Consider the following 27,934-nt stretch of genomic DNA (forward strand, 5'->3'; position numbering starts at 1 on the left):
AAAGAAAGTAGCCAGGCCTCTGTTGTCTGGTGGGAGGAAGGGACACTGAGTCTGGAGCTCCTTGTAGCAGTGTTCTTAACCTTGGCAGTCTGGGTTGTGTTACTGTCAAAGTTTCTGCAGGAAGCCCATGCTCAATGATAGGTAAATAGTTAACAACAGGAGGCTGTGGCTTGGCCTAGGTAGTTGTGCCCTGGTAACCCATACTCCCTTGGTTTTACCCTCTAGAGCTTTCTCACCCAGCCTTCTGCTAGCATATGGAGCTGATGTTGAGGTGTCATACCTAGAGTTCTAACTGCTGCTGCTGCTTTTTTTTTTTTTTTTTTTTTTTTTTCTTGTTTGAGACAGTTTCGCTTTGTTGCCCGGGCTGGAGTGCAGTGGCATGATCTCGGCTCACTGCAACCTCCGCCGCCCAGGTTCATGCAATTTTCGTGCCTCAGCCTACTGAGTAGCTGGGATTACAGGCATCCGCCACCATGCCTGGCTAATTTTTTGTATTTTAGTGGAGACGGGGTTTCACCATGTTGCCCAGGCTGGTCTGGAACTCCTGAGCTCAGGCAATCCACCCGTCTCGGCCTCCCAAAGTGCTAGGATTACAGGTGTGAGCCACCGCACCCAGCCTCTAACTGCTTCTTAAGCAGACTTCCAACCAATCCTTTTTTTTAGGTCTCACCTTTACCCTCCTACCACTTCTAGAGGGAACCCCTGCCTCTAATCCTTTCCTATGAGGAGCTAACAAATTTTCAAATCTCCACCCCATTAACAAATCTCCCTTGTTCCTTCTCTCAATTCCTCATTCACCCTCATTCATCCTTTCATAACCCACTCCCTGCTTCCCCACGGATGAAGACTCACTCCACTCTTTTGGCAATCTTCCAGGCCATATCAGTTGAGCCGGACCTTATCCAAGTATATATTGGACACATGCATGCTGGAAGACTTACCCCACTGTTTGATATTGAATATTGGCTGCATAAACAGACATAAACAACAGGCTGTTGACATGACATTTTTCCTTGGAGCAGGGAGGGCAGGGAGGGTGGATGAAGATTGGGAGGATGGTACCACCTCTGGAGAGAAAAGGGCTGTTGTCATCCACTTACTGAGTACAAGGAAGAGTATCTTTCTTTACCCTTTTTCCTTTTTAAATTTTGCTTACTCTTTTTACCTGGGCTAGTAGGAAGCTAAGAGCCATATTGAATGATTAAAAAAATTTTGAGGAAAATTTATTGTGTACCAACACTATACAAGATGCTTTTGGCCTGAGCTATTTCATCTGAGTCTGCTGCCAACATAAGGAGGGACAAATTAATCCCCACCCTCACCCTGTACGCTCTGGCTGAGTCCCGAACCTCAGCACCTTCAACGTCACCCACTGCTGGTGCCTTTGACTGTTTTACACATGAGAAAGTGGGGAATTATTCTTCTTCACTGATATAACAATAAGATCGCTATAACTTGAATAAAATATTAGTTATGTGTGATAATTATTCCTATCAATACCCATGAAAGTAGTAGCGGTTAAGAGAAAGGAACCTGGACTCAAACTGGCTGTGGGACCTCAAGCAAGGCATTTAACCTCTGTCTCAGTTTGCTCAAATTAAATTGGGTATATTTATAACATCTATCTTATAAGGTTGTTGTGAGGATTAAATGAGTCAATGAATGTAAAGCACTTAAAGCAGTGCTTAATACACAGTGAGGAGTTAAGAAACTATCCTATTATTATCATCATTACTATCATTATTACTACTATTTACCAGCTTATAAATCACTTAAACTTGACAAAAGCCCTGTAAGGTGTAAATTTCTCCCTAATTTACAAGAAACTCTCGTTCCTCACAGTAGCATTAATTGCAATTATAGTACTAACATGCAAATCTCATTCCTCACAGTAGCATTAATTGCAATTATAGTACTAACAAATGCAAATAATAATAGAAATAACAGTGATGCTTCATAATTATGTCCATTTTACAGATGCATGCCAAGATTATCAGGAGTGGTATTAATTATGATTTTACTATCAATAGAGTATGTTACTGATATTCCAAAATCATCTTAATTTAACAGGTAAGAGCAGATAAAACAATTATTCTTATATTGGTATCCATTATTAGGATAGGTACCAAAATAACATTAGCAATAATAATAATGATAACATTAACTAGGTAATATAATTTTGCCATTTCCCAGAGTGAAAACCACCATACCAGCAGTACCAGGAATGGCAGTTACTATGGTTTTTTTAAAAAAAAATACTGTATTAAAATAATGCAAATAACTGCATTAACATTTTACCTCACTTTTTCTGATTCTGACAAGATGAAAGGGTAATATCAGGATTCCTTTAACAGCGTATAACTAATTTGTTATTAACTATATTTATTAGTAAATTATTAAAACTGTGGTGTACTTACTGTAATACTTGTAATGATTATGATATACACAACAATACATAATATATAATGATATTGATTATAATGATTAATGATATGACCATTTAGTTATGACCTGAATTATAATAATTGATGCTCTAAAGGTGAAATTATTAAATAATATAATAATAATGTAAACACAAATAATAATGGGTGCAGAGTAATTATACTCAGTTAACAAAAAGTAAAGCGTAAATAGAAACCTTCCTGGTGTACTTCCTGGTAAACTAATATTATAACATTATGATATTAATGCAACCACCAATAATAGTATTAAGGATATACTAGAATTAGGCCCCTTTCAATGCAGAGACAATCAGTACATGGGCACAGTTAAATATATTTAATCCTCTAACATCACCTAAATGCATATAGTAACATGGAATATCCTGTAACTACACCCATTTCCCAGAGGGAAAAAGGTGAGGCCAGCATACTGGGTAGTGATTAGGGCACTAACACTACAGAGATGCAAGTTATACCCAGGAAGTATGCTATATGTGGCCATTTCCCAGCAGGAAAGTCTGGGACAGCTTGGCCGTGGGTGATGCCCCTTGATCAGCCTCATAATACCATACTTCTCATTCACCCCAATGCATGCCCCCAGTCCTGGCCCCGAGAAGCTTTCCAGGATCATCGGCATCCTGAGAGCCCCAGTCTTCCCTCAGCCTTCATCCACAGAGCATGCTGCCTTCCGAAGGTCATTGTCAACTGGCACCTCCACTGTGCCAGTTGCATAAGCACTTCCTCCTCAAGGGCACCTACTGACATGCACTCCCAGGTACCCCACAGCAACACCACCCCATCCACCTGTAGGGAGAGAAGGGGGGCAGGGCTGCTTCTGGGGGCAAGCAAGGAGGAGTTCTCCCTCTTTCATTACCACCCCTCCTTGACATTGACCTGGGTGAGGCCATAGTTCACCAGGTGGACTATGTGGATGAATTTGCGGGGTGGAGGAAGTGCTCAGGGTCTGGGAGCTGCTGCTTGAGATGATGAAGGAGGGGTTTTAACTCACTGATCCCTTTGTCTAGTCAGATCTGGAATTAATCCAAGAATCAGTAAATTTCCCTCACTCCCAACCTATTTGAACAGATACATGAAGAACACTAGCTATCAGTGAGTCATGTAGCTATCTGAGGGAACAGTGTATAGCAGGGGGTCTTCAACCTCCTGGACCACAGACTGTGGCCTGGTACCAGTCTGTGTCCTGCTAGGAACCAGGCCACACAGCAGGAGGTGACTGGCAGGTGAGCCAGTGAAGCTTCACTTGTATTTACAGCCACTCCCCAGTTGCTCTCATTACTGCCTGAGCTCTGCCTCCTGTCAGATCAGGGAGAGCATTAGATTCTCATAGGAGCACAAACCCTATTGTGAACTGTGCATGCCGGGGATCTAGATTGCATGCTCCTTATTAGAATTTAATGCCTGATGATCTGTCACTGTCTCCCATCACCCCCAGATGGGACCATCTAGTTACAGGAAAACAAGCTCAGGTCTCACTGTTTCTACATTATGGTGAGTTGTATAATTATTTTATTATATATATTATATATATATTATATTATAAAATAATTGTTTTATTATATATTATATTATTAAAATATATATATTTTATATATTACAATATTATATATTAATATTTTATTATATATTAATATAATAGAATATATATTAATATATATTTATATATTATATATTATATAGAGTATATATACTATATATTATATAGTATAGAGTATATATACTATACTATATATTATATATAATATAGTATATATAGTATATATTATATATATTATATATTATATATAGTATATATTATATATAAATTTTAATATATAATATATATTTTATATATATAATATATATTTATTATATATTATATATTATATATTATATATAATCTATAATAAATATTTTATTATAGATTATATATTTATAATAATAAATATCATATTATATATTTATTATATAATATATAGTATACATTATAATATATACTAAATAATTATACTTATTTAGTATATATTACAATGTAACAATAATAGAAATAAAGTACACAATAAATGTAATGCCCTAGAATCATCCCAAAACCATCTCCTCCCCCAGTCCCTAGAAAAATTGTCTTCCATGAAACCAGTCTCTGGTGCCAAAAATTGGGGACTGCTGTGTAGAACTAGGCATGGGGCACATTCATTGCAAAGGCCTGTAGCCTAGAAGCTGCTTTGCTGGTTTTATGAACTCTCTGAATGGCCCTAGAATGTACAAATTTGTGTTGACAAATAATAAAAATACATACCAACTAACAAAGCTTCTCCCAACCCTATCTGGCTCTACTCCTTCTTTTAAGTATAATTACAATTTTATATAAGAAATGTTTATGTTTATAATATTTTATATAAGAAATATGCTAGGATGAATCATACAAAATTGTCAATATTTGAAGTTTTTAAACAATTTACCTTTCTTGATACATAATAACTGTGTGTATTTATGGGGTACATGTGATACTTTGTTACATGCATAGGCTATGTAATGATCAAGTCAGGGTATTTAGGATATCCATCACCTCATGTTTTTATCATTCTGATGTGTTGGACACATTTTAAGTCCACACTTCTAGCTATTTTGAAATACAAAATACATTGTTTTTAGCTATAGTCACCTTATTCTGCTATGAAAAATTTGATCTTGTTCCTTCTATCTAACCATATGTTTATACCTATTAACCAATCTCTCACCTCGCCCCACATACACCCTTCCCCAACTCTGGTAACTATCATTCTACTTGCTACCTCCATTGAGACCAATTCTTTTAGCTCCCAATAAGAGTGAGAACATGTGACGTTTGACATTCTGTGACTGGCTTATTTAACTTAATGACCGCCAGTTTCATCCATGTTTCTGCAAATAACAGGATTTCATTCCTTTTTATGACCACAGAGTATTTCGTTGTGTATATATACCAAATTTTCTTTATCCAGTCATCTGTTGATGAATACTTAGGTTGATTCCATATATTTACTGTTGTGAATAGTGCTGCAATTTACATAGCAATGCAAGTATCCCTTTAATATACGGATTCCCTTTCCTTAGGATAAATAACCAGTAGTGGGATTGCCAGATTGTATGGTAGCTCTGTTTTTAGTTTCTTTTTGTTTTGTTTTGTTTTTTTTTTCTTTGGTAAATTGCGATACCGTTTTCCATAATGGCTGTATTAACTTACATTCCTACCAACGGTGTATAAGAGTTTCCTTTTCTCTGCATCCTTGCCAGCATCTATTATTTTTTTCTTTTTGATAATAGCCATCCTAATTAGGGCAAGATGATATCTCATTGTAGTTTTGATTTGCATTTCCCTGATGTTTAGTGATATTGAGCATTTTTCTTATATCTGTTAGCCATTTATATGTCTTCTTTTGAGAAGTGTCTATTTGTGTCTTTTGCCCACTTTTCAATGGAGTTATGTTTTTTTCTTATTGAGTTGTTTGAGTTCCTTGTGTATTCTGGATTAACTAGTCTCCTATAAGATTAATAATTTATAAATATTTTCTCCCATTCAACAGGTTGTCTCTTTACTCTATTGATTATTACTTCTACTGTGAAGAAGTTTTTTAATTTAATCAAGTTCTATTTGTCTACTTTTGTTCTTATTGTCTATGTTTTAGAGGTCTTAGCCATAAATTCTTTGCCTAGACTAATGTCCAGGAGAGTTTTCCGTGGGTTATCTCTTAGTATTTTTAGTTTCAGGTCTTACATTTAAGTCTCTAATCCTTGTTGAGTTTATCTTTGTATTTGGTAAGAGATAGGAATTCAGTTTTATTCTGCATGTGGCTATCCAGTTTTCCCAGCACCATTTATTAAAGAGGATGTCCTTTTCCCAATATAAGTTCCTGTTGGCTTTGTCAAAGATCATTTATCTTTAAATATGTAGTTGTATTCCTGGATTCTCTCTTCTGTTCCATTGGTCTGTGTGTCTATTTGCATACCAGTGTCATGCTGTTTTGGTTACTGTGGCTTTGTAATATATTTTGAAATCACGTAATGTGATGCCTGCAGCTTTGTTCTTTTTGCTCAGGATTGCTTTGGCTATTTCAGCTCATTTTTGGGTCCATATGAGTTTTTGGGTTGTTTTTTCTAATTCTGTAAAGAATGATGTCAGTATTTTGATAAGGATTATATTGAATCTGTAGATTGCTTTGGGCAATATGTTTATTTTAACGATATTAATTCTTCTGATCCATGAGCATAGGATGTTTATCTGTTTCTGTCCCCTTCAATTTCTTTCAACAGTGTTTTACAGTTTTCCTTGTAGAGATCTTTTACCTCCTTGTTTAAATTTATTCCTAGGTATTTTTTTTTTGTAGATATAGTAAGTGGGATTGCTTTCTTGATTTTTTTTTTGTCTAGGTCATTATTGATGTATAAAAATGCTAAATTTTGCACACCGATTATGTAACCTGCAACTTTACTGGATTAATTGATCAAATCAAAGAGTTCTGGTGGAGGCTTTAGGTTTTTTCGATATTAGATTTTATCATCAGCAAAAAGGGACAGTTTTACTTCCTCATTTCCAATTTGGATGTCTTTTTTTTTTTTTTTCTTCTCTTGCCTGATTGCTCTGGCTAGAACGTCCAGTACTATGTTTAACAGGAGTGATGAAAGTGGGCATCCTAGCTGGGCACAGTGGCTTACACCTGTAATCCCAGTACTTTGGGAGGCTGAGACTGGCAGATCACCTGAGGTCAGGAGTTCAAGACTAGTGTGGCCAACATGGTGAAACCCCATCTCTACTAAAAACACAAAAATTAGCCAGGTGTGGTGGCAGGCAACTGTAATCCCAGCTACTCGGGAGGCTGAGGCAGGATAATCACTTGAACCCAGGAGGTGGAGGTTGCAGTGAGATGAGACTGCATCATTGCGCTCCAGCCTGGGCTGCAAGAGTGAAACTCCGTCTCAAAAAAAAAAAAAAAAAAAAGAAGAAAAGAAAAAAGTGGGTATCCTTGTCTCTTGTTCCAGATTTTAGAGGAAAGGCTTTCAACTTTTCCCCATTCAGTATGTTGTCAACTGTGGTTTTGTCATATATGGCCTTTACCTTTATTAATCTGAGATGTGTTCCTTCTTTGCCTAGTTTGTTGACTGTTTTACATCATAAAGAGATGTTGAGTTTTATCAAATGCTTTTTTCTGCATTTATTGAGACAATCGTATGGCTTTTGTCCTTCAGTCTGTTGATGTGTTGTATCATGTTTATTGATCTGCATATGTTGAACCATCCTTGCATCCCTGATATAAATCCCACTTGATCACAGTGTATTATCTTTTTGATGTGCTGTTGGATTTGATTGTCTAGTAGTTTGTTGAGGATTTTTATGTCTATGTTTATCAGATATATTGGCTTGTAGTTTTCTTTTTGTTGTTGTGTCCTTGTCTGGTTTTGCTATCAGCGTGATGCTGGCCTCATAGAATGAGTTAGAGAGAATTCCATCCTCTTTGGTTTTCTTGGAATAGTTTCAGGAGGATTGGTATTAGTTCTTCTTTGTATGTTTGATACAATTCAGCTGCAAATCTATCTGTTCCTGGGGTTTTCTTTTTTGGGAAACTTTTTATTAGTGATGCAATTGTGCTACTCATTATTGTTCTGTTCAGGTTTTCTATTTCTTCCTGATTTAGTCTTGGTAGCTTGTATGTTTCCAGGACTTTATCTGTTTCCTCTAGGTTTTACAGTTTGTGAGCATACAGTTATTCATAATAGTCTCTGATGATCTTTTGTGTTTCTGTGGTATCAGTTGTAATGTCCCCCACTTTATTTCTGATTTTCAGTTTTCTCTCTTCTTGGTTAGTATAGCTAGTGGTTTATCAATTTTGTTTATCTTTTCAAAAATCCAACTTTTCATTTTGTTGATCCTTTGTATTATTTCTTAGTTTGTATTTCACTTAGTTCTGTTCTGATCTTTTTATTTCTTTCCTTCTGCTAATTTGGGGCTTGGCTTGTTCTTGCTTTTTAGTTCCTTGAGGTGTATTGTTAGTTTGTTCATTTGGCATCTTTCTCCTTTTTTGATGTAGGTGTTTACTACTATAAACTTCTTAGTACTTCTTTTGCTGTATCCCATAGGTTTTGGTATATTGTCTTTTCATTCTTGTTTCAATAAATTTTTTATTTCCTTCTTAATTTCTTCACTAACACAGTGATTGTTCAGGAGCATTTGAACAACTTCATGCATTTGTACAACTTCCAAAGTTACTCTTGTTTATTTGTTGTTTTATTCTATTGTGGTCTGAGAAGATATTTGAGGTGGTTTTAATTTTTTAAAAAATATGTTGAGCCTTTGTTTTGTGGCCTAACATACCATCTATCCTGGAGAATTTTCAATGTGATAATAAGAATGTATATTCTGGCTGGGTGCAGTGGCTCACGCCTGTAATCCCAGCACTTTGGGAGGCCAAGGCGGGTGGATCACGAGGTCAGGAGATCAAGACCATTCTGGCTAACAAGGTGAAACCCCGTCTCTACTAAAAATAGAAAGAAAAAATTAGCTGGGCATGGTAAGCGGGTGCCTGTAGTCCTGGCTACTCGGGAGGCTGAGGCAGGAGAATGGCGTGAACCCGGGAGGTGGAGCTTGAAGTGAGCCAAGATTGCACCACTGCACTCCAGCCTGGGCGACAGAGCGAGACTCTGTCAAAAAAAAAAAAAAAAAAAAAAAAAGAAAGAAAAGAAAAAAGAAAAAAAGAATGTATATTCTGCAGGTGTTAGATAAAATCATCTGTAAATGTTTGTTAGATCCATTTGTTTAAGGTCCTATTTCAATCCAATATTTCTTTGTTGATATTTTGGTCTAGATGATCTGTCTAATGCTGAGATTGGGGTGTTGAAATCCCCCTCATTCTTATATAGGAGTCTATCTCTTCCTTTAGATCTAATAATATTTTCTTTATATATCTGGGTGCTCTGGTGTTGGGTGTATATGTTTTCAGAATTATTATATCCTTTTACTGAATTGATCCCTTTATCATTTTATAATGACCTTCTTTGTCTCTTTTTATTGTTTTTGACTTAAAATCTGTTTTACCTGATGAAAATGCAGCTATTCCTGCTCACTTTTGGTTTCTGTTTGCATGGAATATCTTTTCCATCCTTTTACTTTGTCTATGGCTTTATATGTGAAGCGAGTTTCTTGTAGGCAGCACGTAGTTGGGTCATGTATTTTTTATACATTCAACCAGTCTTTATCTTTTAAGTGGAAATTTTAATTTGTTTATAATCAAGGTTATTATTGATAAGTGAGTATTCCTGTCATTTTATTAATTGTTTTCTGGTTGTTTTGTATGTGTCTTGGTCTTTTGTTTCTTACTGTTTATCATTGCTGTTTGTTGGTTTTCTATGGTGCCAGCAGTGGCAGCAGTGGGACAGACAGATGGATAGGATCTTGGACTGCTGGCCAGCATGTGTGGCATCAGCAATAATAGTAGTGGTGATGGGACAACACTTGGGCTCCCTGGCAGCACTCACTGTTGTTAGCGAGGATGGGAGGACAGTCTGCAGCCCCCAGCTGGGCACATGCAGGTGGGTGCAGGTAGTGGGGGTAGTGGCAGGCTGGGTGGGCTCATCCTCGGGTCTCTGGTAGGAATGCATAGATGCCAGCAAGGGTGGACTGGGCATGGTGGTCCCTAGGTGCCTGCATGGCATCCTCAGGCACTGTGGCGAGTGGAGGGTGGTGTTTCAGACTGGGTGGGCCTATCTCTAGGTCCCCCAGTGGTGCACATGGGCACAGATTGTGATAGGCAGGGCAGGATGACCCACTGTGGTGGGTGCAGAGAGCCTAATGTCAGAGTGCATGCAAGTGCACAGTGGTTCTGTTGCTGTAGGATGGGCAGTGGGGAGAGGGCGGAGGGGCAATGGTTGGTGTTACTGGGAGCATCTCCAAGCCAGTGGGCAGCTTTCAGGCTTTGGAGAATATTTGTTTAGGCCTCTGGTGGCAGTAGCAGCAGCAGTCGTATGCAGGGAAAGCCTGTCCTCATGGTGTGTTAGTGCACAGCAGCCATGCTGCTTTGGGGGTGGAGGTTGCTGTCAATGGCAGCATCCCCAGGCAAGTGGGTGGCTTTCAGGCTCTGGGGAGCACATGCTTCAACATCTAGTTGTGGCAGGAGTCACAGGTGTGGTGGCAGCAGTGTGTGGGGTGAACTTGTCATCAAGTCACATGCTAGTGTGCAATGGCCTTGCTGCTGGTGTGGGCAGGGTTTCTGTCAACAGCTTCAGGTAGGCAGCTCTCAGGTTTTAGAGAGCATGTGCTTTGGCTCTCTTTGTCCCGGGGCAGTCTCCCTGGCATGTTACACTGCTCCGTTTCCTGGAGTATAGGAATCTGTAGGGGCTAGAATGTTGGGAACCTTGCCACACTGCCGGGCCCAGCTGGCATTGCACCACTGAGGCTCTCCAGGTGAATGCAGCAGGATGTAACTGGGGCTCCAGGGGTTTGGAGATGCGGGGACTAATGTCAGCACAGAATCCAGTCTCTTGAGGGCCAGCTCTCAACATGGCACCATGGTATAGTTTCTTAGGTCTCAGGGGATGTCTGGGATTCAGGATTAGCTAGCACCCTCTGTGGAGCAAGCTGTCACATGGTCTCCTGGAAGCTCCTTACATTAGTGCCAGGTTCCAGGAAGATTGAGGGTCTCTCCTATGGCTAGGGTTGCAGGAGATCATGGTGGGAATGTGGACTGCTGGGGTCACTCACTTACCCTTCCCCCACATTGGAGAGTCTCTCCAGGCTTCCAGCCTATCCTAGCCAAGCAAGCTGCCTCACTTTCCTTTCCATCCTTAGGTGTTTCCTGTCACTTCTTTGTTGAAATTCAGCATTCTCTCTTAGGTTATCTATTTGAAGTGTAATTATGTACTATTTTGGTTCTTCTTTGTGGAGGAGGTGAGTGTTTGATACCTCTAGTAAGCCATCTTGAATCCTTCCTGAATATTTGCCTTTATAACTTAAAAAAAAATTTCATATAATTAAACTATTGCAGTTGACATATAAATGTAATTATATGTGTTTAATTATAACAATATGTATTATATACATTATATAACAACATAAAATATTTGAAGAGCACATGATATAAATACATACACATTTATAAACTATGAATATAATATGCAATTGCATACATTTAAATGATATAATTTATAAAATATGATTATGTTGTACAGTCTGTAAAATATTGGAATATGTTATTATAATATAGCATATACCAAGTATACATATGATAATGGTATATAGTATTATTACTCTATACTACACATGTATTATTTCCTAGTATTATGTAAAATGAATATATTTGAAAATATAGGTTAGAATATTTCATAATGCCCTTTTACTGTCATGAAGTGAAATTTATAGGTAGTATGACTCACCTATGACCTAAATTTGAAAAAAAAAATTAATGAATTCAATATAAAGATGAAATATAAGTAATTTAGTTTGAACTAATATGTATTATATGTAAAGGCTTGAGAGGTACAGTAGAATAATTAACAAAATAAGTATATAATTAACATAAGCAGTAGTAGTGGTAGCAGTAGGAATAGGAAACCCTTACTGAGCATTATCTGTGTGTCAGTCCCTGTTCTAAGTACTTTCAGGTGTGTGAACACCTTTAAGTACCCTCTCTTAGACGTCAGTTGACTGGAACACATCTCAGAAGAACCTTCAGTTAACTGACATTTATTTCCACCTACACCCCCTCCCTTGTAAGATAAGCTTTTAGTCACTAATATCTTTTTTTCAAGTTACTTATCTATGTATATAAGAGCCTAAACTTGAAAGAAATAGTGGTTATCTCAAGGCAGGGGTTTGATATGAGGAATGAGGATAGGACTGTGTGTGCTGAATAAGGGAGACATTAGCTATATCTGCAATGTTTTATTTCTTTAATAAAACAAAGCTATTGAAAGTGAATTGGAAAAAAGTTAACATTATTAATTTTGAATGATGAAATCCTGAGAATTTTTAATATTATTCATTTTAGTTCTCTGTTAACATTGAAATTTAAAAAAATAATAAAGAAAATCACCAGGAGATTTTCCAAGTGATCACATATGCAGCTTATGTTCCCAACCTTGAAACTCACCAACTCAGATAATCCATTTTACCGGTACTGGGTTAGAACTTGTCTGGTTTAGCACCTTCATTTCTTTAAGGAGTAGCAACTGGCTTTCCTTAAATTGGGTATCTTGTTAATGAGGCAGAGGTGGAATGATAATTCAGATTTTCTGATCTTCAGCCAGCTCTCTACTATTTTCAGTACCTTGGCAAAACAGCAGCTCTCTACTATTTTCAGTACCAGGATGATGACCTCAAAAGCCTGATATATCTTCAGTCAAGCCACAAGGATTTTATTCTCTTCAGAAGTCTCTACTTATTGGGACCGAAAAGTGGATTCAGATGTTTTAGAAAAGATTTCTGAAAATCCAAAGGTTAATTTCCAGCTAATGTGAAAATTAGTTAACCAAAGCAGTTAACTCCACTAGCCCTTAATTATGTGAGTTATCACAGGATGAGAATTTATGGATTCAGCACTGTGTATCCACAGGTTCCACATCCATGGATTCAACTAAGCATGGATCAAAAATATTAAAAAAATAACAATATAACAATAAAAATAACCCAAACAAAAATAGAATATAACAACTATTTACATTGTATTAGGTATTATAAATACTCTAGAGATAGAGTATGTGAAACGATGTGTGTAGGTCATATTTCAAATACTACACCATTTTATATCAAGGTCTTGAGCATTCAAAGATTTTATTATCCTAATGTACGGGATGAAACCAATCCCCTGTGGATACTGAGGGCTGACTATAAACCTGAATTCAGCAAGACCTCCTAAGTTTCTGATCTAGGAGGTACTGAGGGGAGATGAAGAGTAAAAAGAAAGAAAGAAAAACATGAGTCTCTGACCTTGACTAAAGTGCAAATCAATAAGGTAGGAAAACCAAGATGCCATTTGACACCTACTTAAGCTCAGAGCATGACTGGGATTTGGTTGGGATATGCATGGAAGGTGGGAAAAATGGTATGAGGATGAAGACAGGAAAGAGCTGACTGAGCAAAGGCCCACAGCATAACTGCTTTCTGACAAGGTTGGATAAGGTGAGACAGGGAGGGAAGTCAGCCTGTCTAGAGCAGGAAGTTTCTCTTGGAGAGTGGTAGACAGACACTTTGATAGGGTAGGGCTGATTTGAAAGGGTGTGGGTGGTAGACTTTGTGGTTTTGACTATTCAGCATGGAATCATGAGTTCTGGAGTACAGTTGTAGCAGAGAAATTATTTTGTTATTCCTGTTTGTTAGATGCTAGCTAAACCAATTAAAAAATGAACAATAACTGAACAGAAATTTCTGAAAAAACACACAAATGACCAACAGATATATGAAATAATGTCACCATAACTAATTACCAGAGAAATCCAAATTAAAACCAAAATGAGACATCACCTTACACCTGTTAAAATGGCTATTACCAAAATGATAAAAGATTGTGTTGGCCATAGTATATAATTTTAATGTAGCAAACCCCCACAGAGTGACCATACCTCCCTATTCAGCTTCCTCTGATGACTGTCTGCCATCATGCTATACTTCACCAACCCTTAACTGCTTACAGTTTTGAGTACACACTCTATTCTTCACCTTTGTACCTCTGCTACCACAGTCCTCTTCATCTGGCTGAACTCTATCTGGTTCTTTAGACTCAGCTTAATCAATATCCAGGAGCCTATCCTTACCCTAAAATGACTTTTAAGAAATGCACAAGTTTTAAGAAAACTTGTAAAGCATTGATACATAGAAAAAAAATTACCATAAACCCTTAACCCTAATGTGAGCATTATAACTGTTTGATTATTTTCCTTCCAGCCTTTTAAGGCCTATTTTATTTAAACAATAGAGATTTTATTGTACAAAATTTTGCATTCTGTTTTTTATTTGATTTGACATTATCCTTTGAGCATTATCCCATCATTAAAAAACAATTTAAATGGCCTTATAATATATTCCACCATGTTGGCTTACTTCAATACATCTAATTATTCTTCTATTAAAAAAAAACAGATTGTGTTGGCAAGGTTGTGGAGGAAAGGGAACCCTTGCACACTATTGGTGGGAATGGATATTTGTATACACACACACAATGGAATACTATTCAGCCTTTAAAAAGTAGAAAATCTTGTTATTTGCTTCAACATGGATGAACCTGGAGGATATTATGTTAAGTGAAATAAGCCAAGAACAGAAAGACAAATACCGCATGATCTTACTTATATGTGGGATCTAAAAAAGTTGAACTTACAGAAGCAGAGACTAGAATGGTGGTTACAGGGGTGGAAAGTGAGGAATGGGATAATATTGGTTAAAGGGTACAAAGTTTCAGTCAAACAGGAGGAATAATTTCAAGATATCTATTGCACAGCATAGGAACTATAGTTAATATATACCTGAAAATTGTGAAGAAAGGTGATCTTAAATGTTATCACTACAAAAAAATAATTCATGTGAGGTGAAGGTTATGTTAATTAGCTTGATTTAATCATTTTACAATGTATACACATATAGAAACGTCATGTCATATATCATATATATATACAATTTTATTTGTTAATTAAAACTTAATAAAGACAAAGAATATTGAAATAATCCAAGCAAGACATGAGAAGCACTTAGATAGACTTAGTGTCTTTAAGAATAGAAAGGAAGGGGACAGAATTGAGTAACTTCAGAAATGGCAAGGCTTAATGTCTTATGGAAAGGGTAGGAGGTGGTCAGTGAGAAGAGAAAGTCAAGATTCAGGGATGACTCCACACTTTTTGGCTTGGATGACTGTGGACATGAGAGGTGGGGCAGATTTGGCAGGGGAGAGAAGCTCACTGCTGAGCATTCTGGATTTGAAGGGACAGTAGAAACCCTGTTACAGGGTTTGGTGGGCAGTGCTACTACCCTGTCTCCCACAGGCACATTAGCATTAACATCAGTGCATCTGATTGTCCTGGCTAGTGTCTAATTCCCAAGGAGACTCATCAGGCCTCAGGTAATCAGAAGTTGAGGAGTTGGTTGTAATGCCTCACCATGGCTTCACTTTCAGAATGCATTGGAGGCTCATTCATCGGATAAAGATGAAAAGAGTGATCTTGACAAAGCATTGCACAGATTCTATAATGAGAGGGAAATGAAAATGGTTGTCAGCCCATTATTAAGCGTAATAACTAGGTTGCAATGAGATGAAGGACTTCATTTAGGCAGATCTTTCCCATTGATGAATGGTAGGGGGTAAAAGTGTGAAAGGGAAGCATATAATCCAATTCATAAAATATGTAAACTGAACAGAAATTTCTGAAAAGGTATTTTTAAAAACTTGAGGCAATAATCATTCATTGTATATATAGAGCTGGAGTGGGAAATCTTTCTATTGATGGACAGTGATGCACAAATGAAATTGTAAAAATCAGTATTTTTTTCCACTGACAGAACTTTATTTTTAAAAAAATGACAAAAGCTCTGTCTGTACTTCTAGGCTGGGAGAAAAGAGGCACAGGTGTAGCAACAGGGGCACAGGCCACTCACATTTTAGAGAGTTTGACTTGCTTGTGCCTGTGGAGTGCCCACTTGAGGCAGACGGAGTCCACTGTGCTGGGTGTAAACAGGAAGAAACTTTTCTTAGATGGGGGCATATCTGAGACAGAAATAGAAGGCATTCAACTCCCACATTAAAATATTAGGAAAAAGAGCATAACATTGTATTCAAAAAGTAAAATATACAAAAATGTTAAAATAAACACAACTGTATTTCTATTTTTTTAAAAGGAATTGACTGAATTTTATTTATTTATTCATTTTTGAGACAGAGTCTTGCTCTGTTGCCCAGGCTGGAGTGCAGTGGCACGACCTCTGCTGGTGTGCAGTGGTGTGATCTCTGCTCACTGCAACCTCTGCCTCCTGGTCCCAAGCGACTCGTGCCTCACCCTCCAGAGTAGCCGGGATTACAGGCATACCCCGCTAATTTTTGTATTCTTAGTAGAGATGGAGTTTCACTGTGTTGGCCAGACTCGTCTCGAACTCCTGGCCTCCAGTGACCTGCCCGCCTCTGCCTCCCAAATTGCTGAGATCACAGGCGTGAGCCACCGCACAGGCTCACACACAACTATATTTCTTAAATATAATGGTAGGAATGGGATAATCATCCCTAGATACTTAATTTTAAATAAATTGTTATGGGTCAGATAAAGTTTTCCAAGGTCTAGATCTGACCTTTGGAGGTTACGTCAAGAGCACGAATTATTAATAATTAATTACTCTGTAAACACTGTGTATAATTCATAGATAAATAATTAGCATACACTATCTTACGGCTATTCTTCCTACAATGTTTATTATTTGGGAATATGATGTCCCTCACCTGGAAATGTCTACTCCTGGAGAGGCATGAACTCTGTGGAATACATATGACAATTTGGATAGCACCAAGCAAATTTTTAATCTTTTACTAGCTCATGGGCTGGGATGAAGAGAAGTATAGGAGGCAGGATATAGAACACATAATGATTAAGATTATAAGTTCTGTGTCCAACTTACTTGGGTTAGAGTCTGAATTCTGCCATTACAACTTGAGTGACCTTGAGCAAGTCACTTAAACTCTCTGAGCTTTCTTTTTTTCTTATTAGTAAAGCGGAAATAACAAGAGTCCCTCCCTCCCAAAGTTGACATGAGAATGAAAGGAGAAAAATTTGTGCAAAACACCTAGCACAGTTCTTGGATGTTCTATTCTAAGGGCTCAATGAAACTCATAGCTGCTGCTGCGGTTACACCTTTCTGTGCTGGGTCATTCACTGGGTGGGGGGATGGGGGTGTAGCCTGGTTCCCCAGTTTGAGCAAGATCGCAGCTGTATTCTCAACTTTTGACTTCTGTCACCTACAGTGGTGCATCCCCGTAGGTGTGCTGTGATTCTTCTCAAGCAACCAGCAGTTGATCAATGATAAATCCTTAGTTTTAAAGCTTATGTGGGGAAAACATGTAAAACAAAAACTTGGACAGCTCGCCCCCGCCCTCTAGTGGTAATTTTATGAATTGCCCCCCAACAATTGCCCTGTTAGCTCACAGGAAAAGTGATAGTAAAAATCAATGGGATTAAGTTTACATAGTTGAAACACCTGGTTTAACAAATGAATTTGTTAATCACAAACACATAATAAGCTAGTATAGGGTACTCATGCTTGCATAGTTTCTCAAGTGCTGATTAGCCATTATACCTAACGAGGGATTTCCAATTTGGGGAAAAAAAAATAAATCCAGAATCAGCAATTCTGTACATAGTTATATATATCCTGTCCCCCAATAAAAAATTGTATATAGTCATTAAAGTCTAGTTTTATTGCACTCAATATTCTTTTTTTCTAAAATAATGTTATAATTGTTGATAATAACAACTTATCCTCTTACAGGCATGTATAAACTTTTCACAGGGTTTTGTTTTTACAGCAGATAGATGTGTCAGGATTTGCCTTCCTGGTTGTACTGAAGAGGAAGTAGAAGGCTTATGTATAAAGAGGCCAAATGAGTTTGCTTTGGACACCCAGGGCACTTTGCAGGGGACTGCACTAATTTTTACTCCTAGGAATCTCCTCCTAGCAAAATAATGCATAGATGCTGGCATGTTCCTTTCTAGTCTTTATATGCTCCTTCTTTGGAATCTTTATGTCAAACTCCCTAAACATACACTGATTGTACAGATCAGAATGAAAATGATTAAAATAGAGATACGAGTTTTATAGAAGTGGCTTTCTTCACTCCATTATAATTGTTTTGGAGAACTCAGATATTAAAGCACTTTGTGTGTTTGTTTGTTTGTTTTGAGACAGAGTCTCACTGTGATGCCCAGGCTGGAGTGCAATGGCACGATCTCAGCTTGCTGCAACCTCCGCCTCCCAGGTTCAAGTGATTCTCCTGTCTTGGCCTCCCAAGTAGCTGGGACTACAGGCATGCGCCAACATGCCTGGCTAATTTTTGTATTTTTAGTAGAGACAGGATTTCACCATGTTGGCCAGGCTGGTCTCGAACTCATGACCTCAGGTGATCTGCCCACCTCAGCCTCCCAGAATGCTGGGATTACAGCCGTGAGCCACTGCACCTGGCCGATATTAAAGCATTGGTACCCAGAAGACTAAACCAACAGTAATAACTTTTTGAGCCTTATAGAAATCTAAGTCAAGGGAGTAGTGATGAGAATCTTAAAAACCTACAATTGTTCTTTTAAATACTGAAATTGCTATTCATAAGACTTGAGTGAACAGAGAAAGGATAATATAGGAATAGGAGGTGTTTTCAAATCCAGGGACAAGAATATTTATAATCATACTCACTGATTGTGAAACAGAGGGCAGACATACATTCACTTATACTTTCAGTGGGTTCATTCCATAGCAAGCTTCAGTCCAACTGCAGAGTTTCACTATTCAGGGGAAGTAGTGAAATTCCCTTCCTTCAATGCCTCCATTCACATTTGTGGCTGGTCAGGGAGATACAGTTATCAAACCACCTGTGGGAGAAGCCAGTCTATCTAGTCAACAGTCTTCTCAGGAGCCCTGCAAGGAGCTTGCTTAAATAGGTGCCACTGGAATTGTGAACAGTATAGGGCTGGATAGCTCTGTGGATTGCAGGCTTGTGCAGATGAGATCAAGCGCACCAGTTGGCTCCCTCTATGGGCTACTCAGTTCCACTGTGGCCCCAATTGATCAGTAGCCTGCACCTTTGTCAGCTGCATCACAGATGTATTCATTCAGTATTTGCCAAATATGTATGGAGAGTCTACATGCAAGGGGCTCTGGAAGTATGGCATGTGATTGCAAACTCCTGATGACAGAAATCTGACTTGCGTGCATTACTTTTAATGGCACTTGGCAAATTCAGTTATATGTGACCTTTCATCTCTTCTTGCCCTTTTGTGACTTTCTGACACCTCTAAGCTCTTCCCTCTTAACATCAGTGTTCAATCCCTCCATGTTGACTGATCACCTGACTTTTCAGGCCTCTTACCTCAGCCTATACTTCTTAGTTGCTTCCCTAGTCCCAAATCTAAAAATAAATGTGCTATATCCTTTTCTAGCTCCTTTTGTCCCACTCTTGGATTATTAAGAATAGCAATCCAATAAAAATTAATCATGCCAACTTGTTGGAATCTAGTAGGGGTCTAATACTCTAATTTAGGTTTAAGGCTACAATGCCTTAGCTCATGGAAATTGATTTCTACTGATGAAAGTGTAGTGTAGGAAAATATTTGGTGGCACGTAGGCATTCATAGATCCATGTTATCATACCTCTGGTCCATTTTAATGGGAAAATTCCCTGAGATCTCTTGAAATATCTTATGTTGTAACCATACACTGCAAATACTAAGGGAAAAGAATAAATGGGGATAACGTTTAGAAATTATTTTCTCCGTTATTGTATTGCTGTTGTCTGGCTATTGACTACCTTATAACTAAATACTCCCTCTCTGATACCTAAGGCAAGGGAACAGAAGAAAAGAGACCATAAATCTATTAACTCAAATACATATTGCTCACATGGCCCTTAAGGGGAAATGAATTATCAGTGTACCCTCCAGGTCTGCGTGATAAAACTAATTGTAATGGCAATTAAATGTCTTACACTGCCATTGAGCATGCTCGCTGTGACTCTGGAGCAGATACATTGATTACCTTCAGTACTTACCATGTCCCATCACAAATGGGCCAAAGCAGACTGTTAACATTGTAAAAGTGTAGAATTATGCAATAGATCACTTAGAAGAGATAACTAAAGAGATTTGGGAAGCAAATTGAAATAGCATTTCAATTTCTTTTTTCTATCAAGTAGGTAATGATAGAGTTTGATGCTATTTTGCAAAGTCAAATTTGTTAATTCAAAAATATTTGCTGTGCATCTTAGGATTAGGGGAAACCAAAAACTGAAATATTAAACAGTTTAAAAAAATATTCCCATGAGGTTTATTTTGTTTCTATTAACCAACTTTTGAAAAACAAGCTATGAGAAAATATATATTTTCTAACAAATATTTATATCATTACCTCTCAGTTGTTTTAATGCATGCAAACAGTATCACAGATAATTTATAAAAAGAATAATATAAAATCCATTTAAAGATGATAAAACAATAAATATTAAAGTTGTATTTGATCCAGAGGTGTATCACTAGTAATTTATAATGACCCAGAAAGTTCAGCAAATTCAAGTTTCCTTCTTTTCCTTCTTGAAAGTTTTGTAGTGACAAATGACAGGTAAACAATCCAATAGCAAGGAGTGAATTAAAAAGACCCCTGAGAGACAACCAGTGATCAGTACATATTTAGTCTAAACCACTGTACCTTCTTGGCTTTAACAGTGTACAGTGATCATCAGAATCCATAATGATGAATCTGATACCTCTGAATCCTCAAAGAAAGTTTAGATGCCCTTCACTATCAATTTAAAGGGAGTTATTTATTTGTTTGTTTATTTCTAATGAATACCTCACATACTATAAGAGGAGTTGAGGCAGTGTGTAATAACAGCCCATGTGCAGCAGGCCAGTGAAAGCCAAAGTCAGAAAGAGAGATCAGAAACCAGAGTTCAGAATCTTTCCTGGGCCTTAGAACCCTTTGAAAATCTGAAAAAAAAAGGGCTATGGAAAATTTCCCCAGAAAAGTATACCTATGCAAATAGGCACATTGTTTTGCCAACTACCTTGAAGCCCATGCAAGTATCCTCCCCCTGGGTGTCCTTGAACCCTAGTTCAAGAATCCCTCATATAGAGAAAGTGAAATCCTGAGGTAAGATAGTTATTACACTTAAACATTGCATTTAGCTCTGAGCTTCCTGTCAACTGAGGTTAAAAGATTAAACACGCTGGGTTAGAGTTCTCAACATCTAAAAAAGGAAGCAGATCAGTTCACAAAATCATAAGTGAAACACATAATTTTAAAATGGCAGTGTTTATACATTTCTCTGAGATGATTGTTTTTTAAAGGGTAATCAAGAAAAGTGAAGGGATACAGCGTATTTTGATGAAATTTTTTGAAAATAAGCAAATTGGAAATAAAATAGCTATGCTAATTATATTGACTAGCATATGAGATTGGCCACAGCATTTCATTTTTAACCCTTCTGGAAAATAAGGAATTTACTGTACATGTCTTTCTTTAATGGTAGATTTGCCTACCTAATATTATTTGATTACAGCTGATAGTAATATAATATATTCCCATGAGCACTCAGCAGCTAAGCAGAAAGGGAGGCCTAAGGGTATAAAGAGAAATTGACCTATGATTAAATATATGCTATTAATAGGTCATACCATGGAAAACTTGCATGTATATAACAGCAAATAATTACTTTAGGTGCCTACTGCTTCCAACAAGAGCATTTACTTTCTCAAAGGCAAATAATAGCACAATTGTTATTGTCACAATTATAGGCATAGGCAGTATAGGGTAGAGGTTAAGAACACAATCTGGAATCAGAGACTAGTTTTCTACCACTTATTAGCTGTGCGACCTTGGGCAAAGTCATTTAACTTCTTTTGTCTCAGTGTCTTCATTTGTAAAATAAGAAAAGCCTTCATCTCAGGACCGCTTCTAGGCTGTGTAGAGGTCTCTTGGAAATATTTGTTTTGTGGGGCTCCTGTGTAGAAGTCTCTTGGAAATATTTGTTTTGTGGGGCTCCTGTGTAGAGGTCTCTTGGAAATATTTGTTTTGTGGGGCTTCTGTCTATATAAACAATTTGAGTCACCTAAAACCAATATGTCAGCAGCATCATTCTAGTAGTCCAATTTCATAGGCTAATGTGATGGAAATACTGCAAGGCTAGCCGAAGCAAACAATTTGCCTGGCTACTCTGCTGGAATTAGGACCTGCCCATGGTGCCACAGGACAACCCTATAGGCATGAGTTCTGGAGCTCCTTGAAGAATCTGGTCTACCCCAAGCAGAAGGTGGCTGTAGAAGATTGGAAGATATCCCAAAGGCACAAGGCTGGAGCAGGGGCTGTGCTTACTAAGGTCTAAGCAAGATACAAGTCTTTCTCATAGGGTCACTGGGAAGATTGAATGAAGTAATCTATGTGGAGCACTTAGGACATGTTGGTGATGATTACTGCTCACACTGTCAGTGTCAACAATGCTCACTGTATCTTATGCCTCTTCTGATTTTCTTTCAGTGGATGGCTGCATTGACTGGTCAGTGGATCTCAAGACATACATGGCTTTGGCAGGTGAACCAGTCCGAGTGAAATGTGCCCTTTTCTACAGTTATATTCGTACCAACTATAGCATGGCCCAGAGCACTGGGCTCAGGCTTATGTGGTACAAAAACAAAGGTGATTTGGAAGAGCCCATCATCTTTTCAGAGGTCAGGATGAGCAAAGAGGAAGATTCAATATGGTTTCACTCAGCAGAGGCACAAGACAGTGGATTCTACACTTGTGTTTTAAGGTGAGTGTTGTGTGAAAACATTGCCCAATCACATGGCTGATAGTCTTTTGAGTGGGACTTGAGTACATGTAGGTATGCCTCATGTTGTATAATGGATATGTTCTTGAAAGGTTGCAGTACATGTGGAGCTTCAGTAAATTCCAGTTCTAATTATCTATCAGAACTACATAGCAAATTCCTATCAGATTTTCATAAAATAGGGTTCCCATTTACTGTGTGTGCTTATTTAATTTAGAAAATTTTGTGACTTGGGCCGGGGCGCAGTGGCTCACACCTGTAATCCCAGCACTTTGGGAGGCTGAGGCGGGTGGATCGCCTAAGGTCAGGAATTCAAGACCAGCCTGACCAATATGGTGAAACCCTGTCTCTACTAAAAATACAAAAATTAGCCAGGCATGGTGGCGGGTGCCTGTAGTCCCAGCTCCTCGGGAGGCTGAGACAAGAGAATTGCTTGAACCCGGGAGGCAGAGGTTGCAGTGAGCCGAAATCGCGCCACTGCACTCCAGCCTGGGCAACAGAGCGAGACTCCATCTCAAAAAAGGAAAAAAAAAAAAAGAAAATTTTCTGACTCGTTTCTTCCCTCACCCCACCCCTGCCCCAGGGTCTTATATTAACAATTAGTTTTGTATACAGCTAGTTGACTCAATTATCTTGATATCTGGCCACGAAAATGATCTAAAATATCATTTTGGCCATGGTCTTGCCTTTCTTGTTGATGAAAAATAGTTTCAAATGCTTCTGGGAGATTTCTCAGCAAATGTACTACTACTGAAATCCTTCATAGAATTTTCAATGCAAGTTTGAGTCCACTGTGTCTAAATAATCAACATCGAGCTCTGTAAATACACAGTCATCCTGAGTTTCTGGGTACTATAGTGGGAAGATATCACAGACACAATTCTTGCTTGCAAGAAGTTTATGGTAAAAAGCAATATGTTTTTTCCCTTAGGGATTCTGCAGTATGTTCTCCCTTCCCCCTCTACCCCAGTGATAGAATCTAGGATCTAGCATCTAGCATCTCAAATAGAGACTGGATTAGGTATTGAAGTAGGTAGCTGAGACGACCTTTAAGCCACCTTTCAATTCTGCAATTTTGGGAATCTTTGATCTTGCTCACCAGGGACCTGCACTCTACTATTTGATTTTAACTCCTTGGAAATGCAGACCTTTCCTATTTTTGTGTCCTGTGAACTTTGATGCCAAAGCTATGTCACTTCCTCATCAAAAGCACTTGGAAGCCCCTGGCGAGGTCTCATTGTTCAAAAGGCTGGGAGAACAAGGTGGTATATAAATAGAGAGCCTTCTGGATGCTCTAAGAATCACTTTTGTGTGTAGGGGAAGAAAATGGAGTGATGGGGGAGCAAATGGTGAGTTTAGTCTCTGTTTGTGGTAGGCAAAATCTCCAAGATCTTGGGAGAACAGCAATCATTCTGATCACACCCTTAGTGTTAAGCGGTATTTTCTCCTACTTGGGCAGCTCTTGGCAAAATTGAGAAGTAGATGTAATTCAGCTTTAGTGACTGACACTGTATTCCCTAGGGTGCTGCTACTCTTTCCTTGCTTATCTCCTCTCCATCCCCCACTGTCATTAAAAACCCACCAATCAAAATTATCTCTCTTCTCCTCCCCCTACACCATTTGCTTTTTGTTTGTTGTTTTCACAAATTTAAAGTTTTATTTGCAAAGCATCAGTCCACTATGTACAGGTGCTAAGCTTACAATGAATTATTAAACAAATTATTGCTACTTCCCCAGGCCTGCTAATGTCTTCAGTCTTGTTACCTCCCCTCTTTTCCATTCTCTGCTCTAACCCCATTCCTTTACTCCTAGCAATAATAACAACTTAGTGATCCATACATGCATTTCCCCTACTGTTTTAATTATACAAACATACTGACATGGGTATTTTCTCCTCATTGTTTTACAAAATGAAAGGAGGGTTATAGATTTCTCTGCATTTTCTTAGCTTAGTAAAAATACATGGTATAAATCTCTCCAAGTCAATTGATAGAGAGCTTTTTTTTTTTTTAACTTTTATTTTAGGCTCAAGGGTATATGTGCAGGTTTGTTATACAGGTAAACTGCATGTCATGGGGGTTTGGTGTAAAGATTATTTTGTCACCTAGGTAATAAGCATAGTACCTGATAGGTAGTTTTTTTATTCTCTCCCTCCTCCCACTCTCCACCCTCAAGGAGGCCACAGTGTCTGTTGTCTCCTTCTTTGTACCTATGTGTTCTCATTGTTTAGCTCCCACTTGTAAGTGAGAATATGCAATATTTGGTTTTCTGTTCCTTATTTTACCAAGGATAATGGCCATCCACATTGCTACAAAGGACATTCTTATTTACAGCTGCATAGTATTCCATGGTGTATATATATGTACCACATTTTCTTTATCCAGTCTACCGTTGATGGGCATTTAAGTTGATTGCATGCTTTTGCTATTGTGAATAGCGCTGCAATAAATATATATGTGCATGTGTCTTTATGGTAGAATGATTTATATTCCTTTGGGTATATACCCAATAATGGGATTGCTGGGTTGAATGGTTAAATATATAATATTGTATGTTGCTTAATATTTTACGATACCACAAGTCAGTCAATCATTTCCCTATTGATGAGTATACACTTTGTTTCCAGTATTTTGTTCCTACAAAAGGCGCTGTAATAAAAATCCACTATTTGCTTTTCAATAAACTTTAAGAAGTCTTCGATTTACATAATTATTACAAAGATAATATAGAGTTCCTGTACACTTTATATCCAGCTTTCCCATTTTATTAGCATCTTACATGGCTATAGTACATTTGTTACAATTAATGAACCAATAGTAGTACATTATTATTAGTTAAAGTCCATATATTCTTCACATTTCTTCAGTTTTTCCTTAATGCCTCTTTTTCTGTTTCAGTATCCATCTCTGGTAGTGCATTGTATTTGGTTGTCATGTCTCCTTAAGCACTTCGTGGCTGCGTCAGTTCCTCAGACTTTCCTCATTTTTGATGACCTTGAGAGTTTGAGGTGTACTGGTCAGATAATTTGTAGAATGGTCCTCAACTGGGATTTATCTGATATTTTTCTCATGGTTAGACTGGGGTAATATGTTTTGAGGAGGAAGATTACAAAGGTAAAATACCATCCTCATTACATTGTATCAATGGTATAAAGTATCAATATGACTCATAACTGTTGATGTTGACTTTGATCACCTGGCTTGAGGTGATGTTTATAATTTTTCACTGTAAAGTTACTCTTTTTTTTCTTCCTTTCTGTACTGTAGTCTTTGGAAGAAAGTTGTTATTCACAGTCCACACTTAAGAAGAAATATCTACATAAATTATTTCAAATTCTTCTGCATGGAAATTTGTCTTTCCCCTTCCCCACTTACTTATGTGTTCCATCATTTATTTATATCAGTATGGACTCATCTTTATTTATATTAAACACCGGCTTGTAATGCAATTCTACTTAATTTTCTTGCTCAAATGCTTCCACCTTTGCCCATGGGAAGCTCTTTCAGTTGGCTCATTTGTCCCTTTGATATAACTCTATCATCATGGAGTGGTGGTTGTATTTTTTTTTTTTTTTTTAGCATTTCCTTACATTGTAGAAAGATGCTCCAGGTTTATCTTATATATTTTGTGCCTCAGTTCTAGAATTAGCCATTTTTCCAAGGAAGTCCTGTTTTTTTAATGGATAATTGCATTAGAAACCTAGATTTGGTTGCTAAGTATGCTCATTGCTACTGGGGTGTTATTGCTTCTAAGTCCTCTCAGCTGACAGTCTATTTGCTTTTAAACAAAGCCGTAGATTGTGAAGGAGTACTTTAGGGATAGTGGAACTTCCCGAGGTCCCTGAAGTCCTTTCCTATAGGTGGCCCTCTCTTTCAAGTACATTTCAGATTGGCCTTTTTTATGTCTATTTTGGATACCATCTGAGTCAGAGGTTCTCAACTCACATCTAGACCAATAGAAGATAAAAGAATTCCACTAAGATTCGAACATAACTTGTGACTTTTTAACTTTTGTGCAGCAAGCCTTAGGGAGCTATTGGGACTGATAGAGATAGGTGGAACTGTTGAATATTATCTCTCATGTGTGCCTTAGTAAGGAAAAAAATGTTTGGAAATCACTGTTCTAATAGAATCAACCAGGCTTTTGTCAACTCAGAGATACATAAATCTATTCCAGATATATAAGTGAAATAGCTAGCATATGTCTGTGAATAATGAACCTGTTTTTCATATCTAGTAGTGGCCACTGACTTCTACTGTGTGCCAAGTGAGAAATTCAGTCCATATAGGTGATTTTCTGCAATTGCCAAGAGTGACATTTATCGTGAAAAGGGCTCTTAATTTAACAATGTCAGTTTTCACCTAAAATCTCCAGTTAGATACCACTTTAAGGTAATCACGAATGACTTTTCTCTGTTTTATTGATCTCATTAAAAGTTACTCTAATGATGTCACTGTGATTAAAAATGAAGATATGAAATATTTAGTAATATTCTCCACCCATGTGAATGACAGCAAGAAAAATTTACTGTTTGTGACCTTTCAGTAGCCACTTGGCTAATGAATAATTTTTAAATTTTTCCTTGGCGAGTCTCAAGAGTGATAGTTGAATTTCCCAGCATAATAATGGGCTGGTAATATGAGAATGGTAGAGGATTAAATCATATTTTGAGAGACAGTGCCAATCCAAGAATCACACCAATATTTTCAATGGAGGCATGAATTAATAGGATAAAAATGATAAAGGTAATCTTATTTGACAAAATCTCACATATCATTTTCTCAACAACTTGGAACAAGGGGTGACTTAAGCTGTGAATGAAGATAGATATAGTCATATAATCCTGCACTGAATTCACAGCTATTGAAAAGAATGATTGGCCAGGTGCGGTGGCTCGTGCCTGTAATCCCAGCACTTTGGGAGGCTGAGGCAGGTGGATCACATGAGGCCAGGAGTTCAAGCCCCGCCTGGCCA

General features: G+C 37.8%; 1 protein-coding gene across 3 annotated transcripts in view; it reads left to right on the plus strand.

Moving 5' to 3' along the window:
- IL1RAPL2 (interleukin 1 receptor accessory protein like 2) overlaps positions 1–27,934 on the plus strand; it is a 1,231,199-nt gene that overhangs the window by 631,407 nt on the left and 571,858 nt on the right. For all 3 annotated transcript variants that reach the window (XM_002831949.3, XM_054544919.1, XM_054544918.2), the window contains exon 3: positions 22,669–22,942. In XM_002831949.3, coding sequence (XP_002831995.1) covers positions 22,669–22,942 — 274 coding nt within the window. The remainder of the gene's footprint in view (positions 1–22,668; positions 22,943–27,934) is intronic.

The sequence above is a fragment of the Pongo abelii genome, chromosome X, assembly GCF_028885655.2.
Source record: "Pongo abelii isolate AG06213 chromosome X, NHGRI_mPonAbe1-v2.0_pri, whole genome shotgun sequence".
In the NCBI taxonomy this organism is placed as follows: domain Eukaryota; kingdom Metazoa; phylum Chordata; class Mammalia; order Primates; family Hominidae; genus Pongo; species Pongo abelii.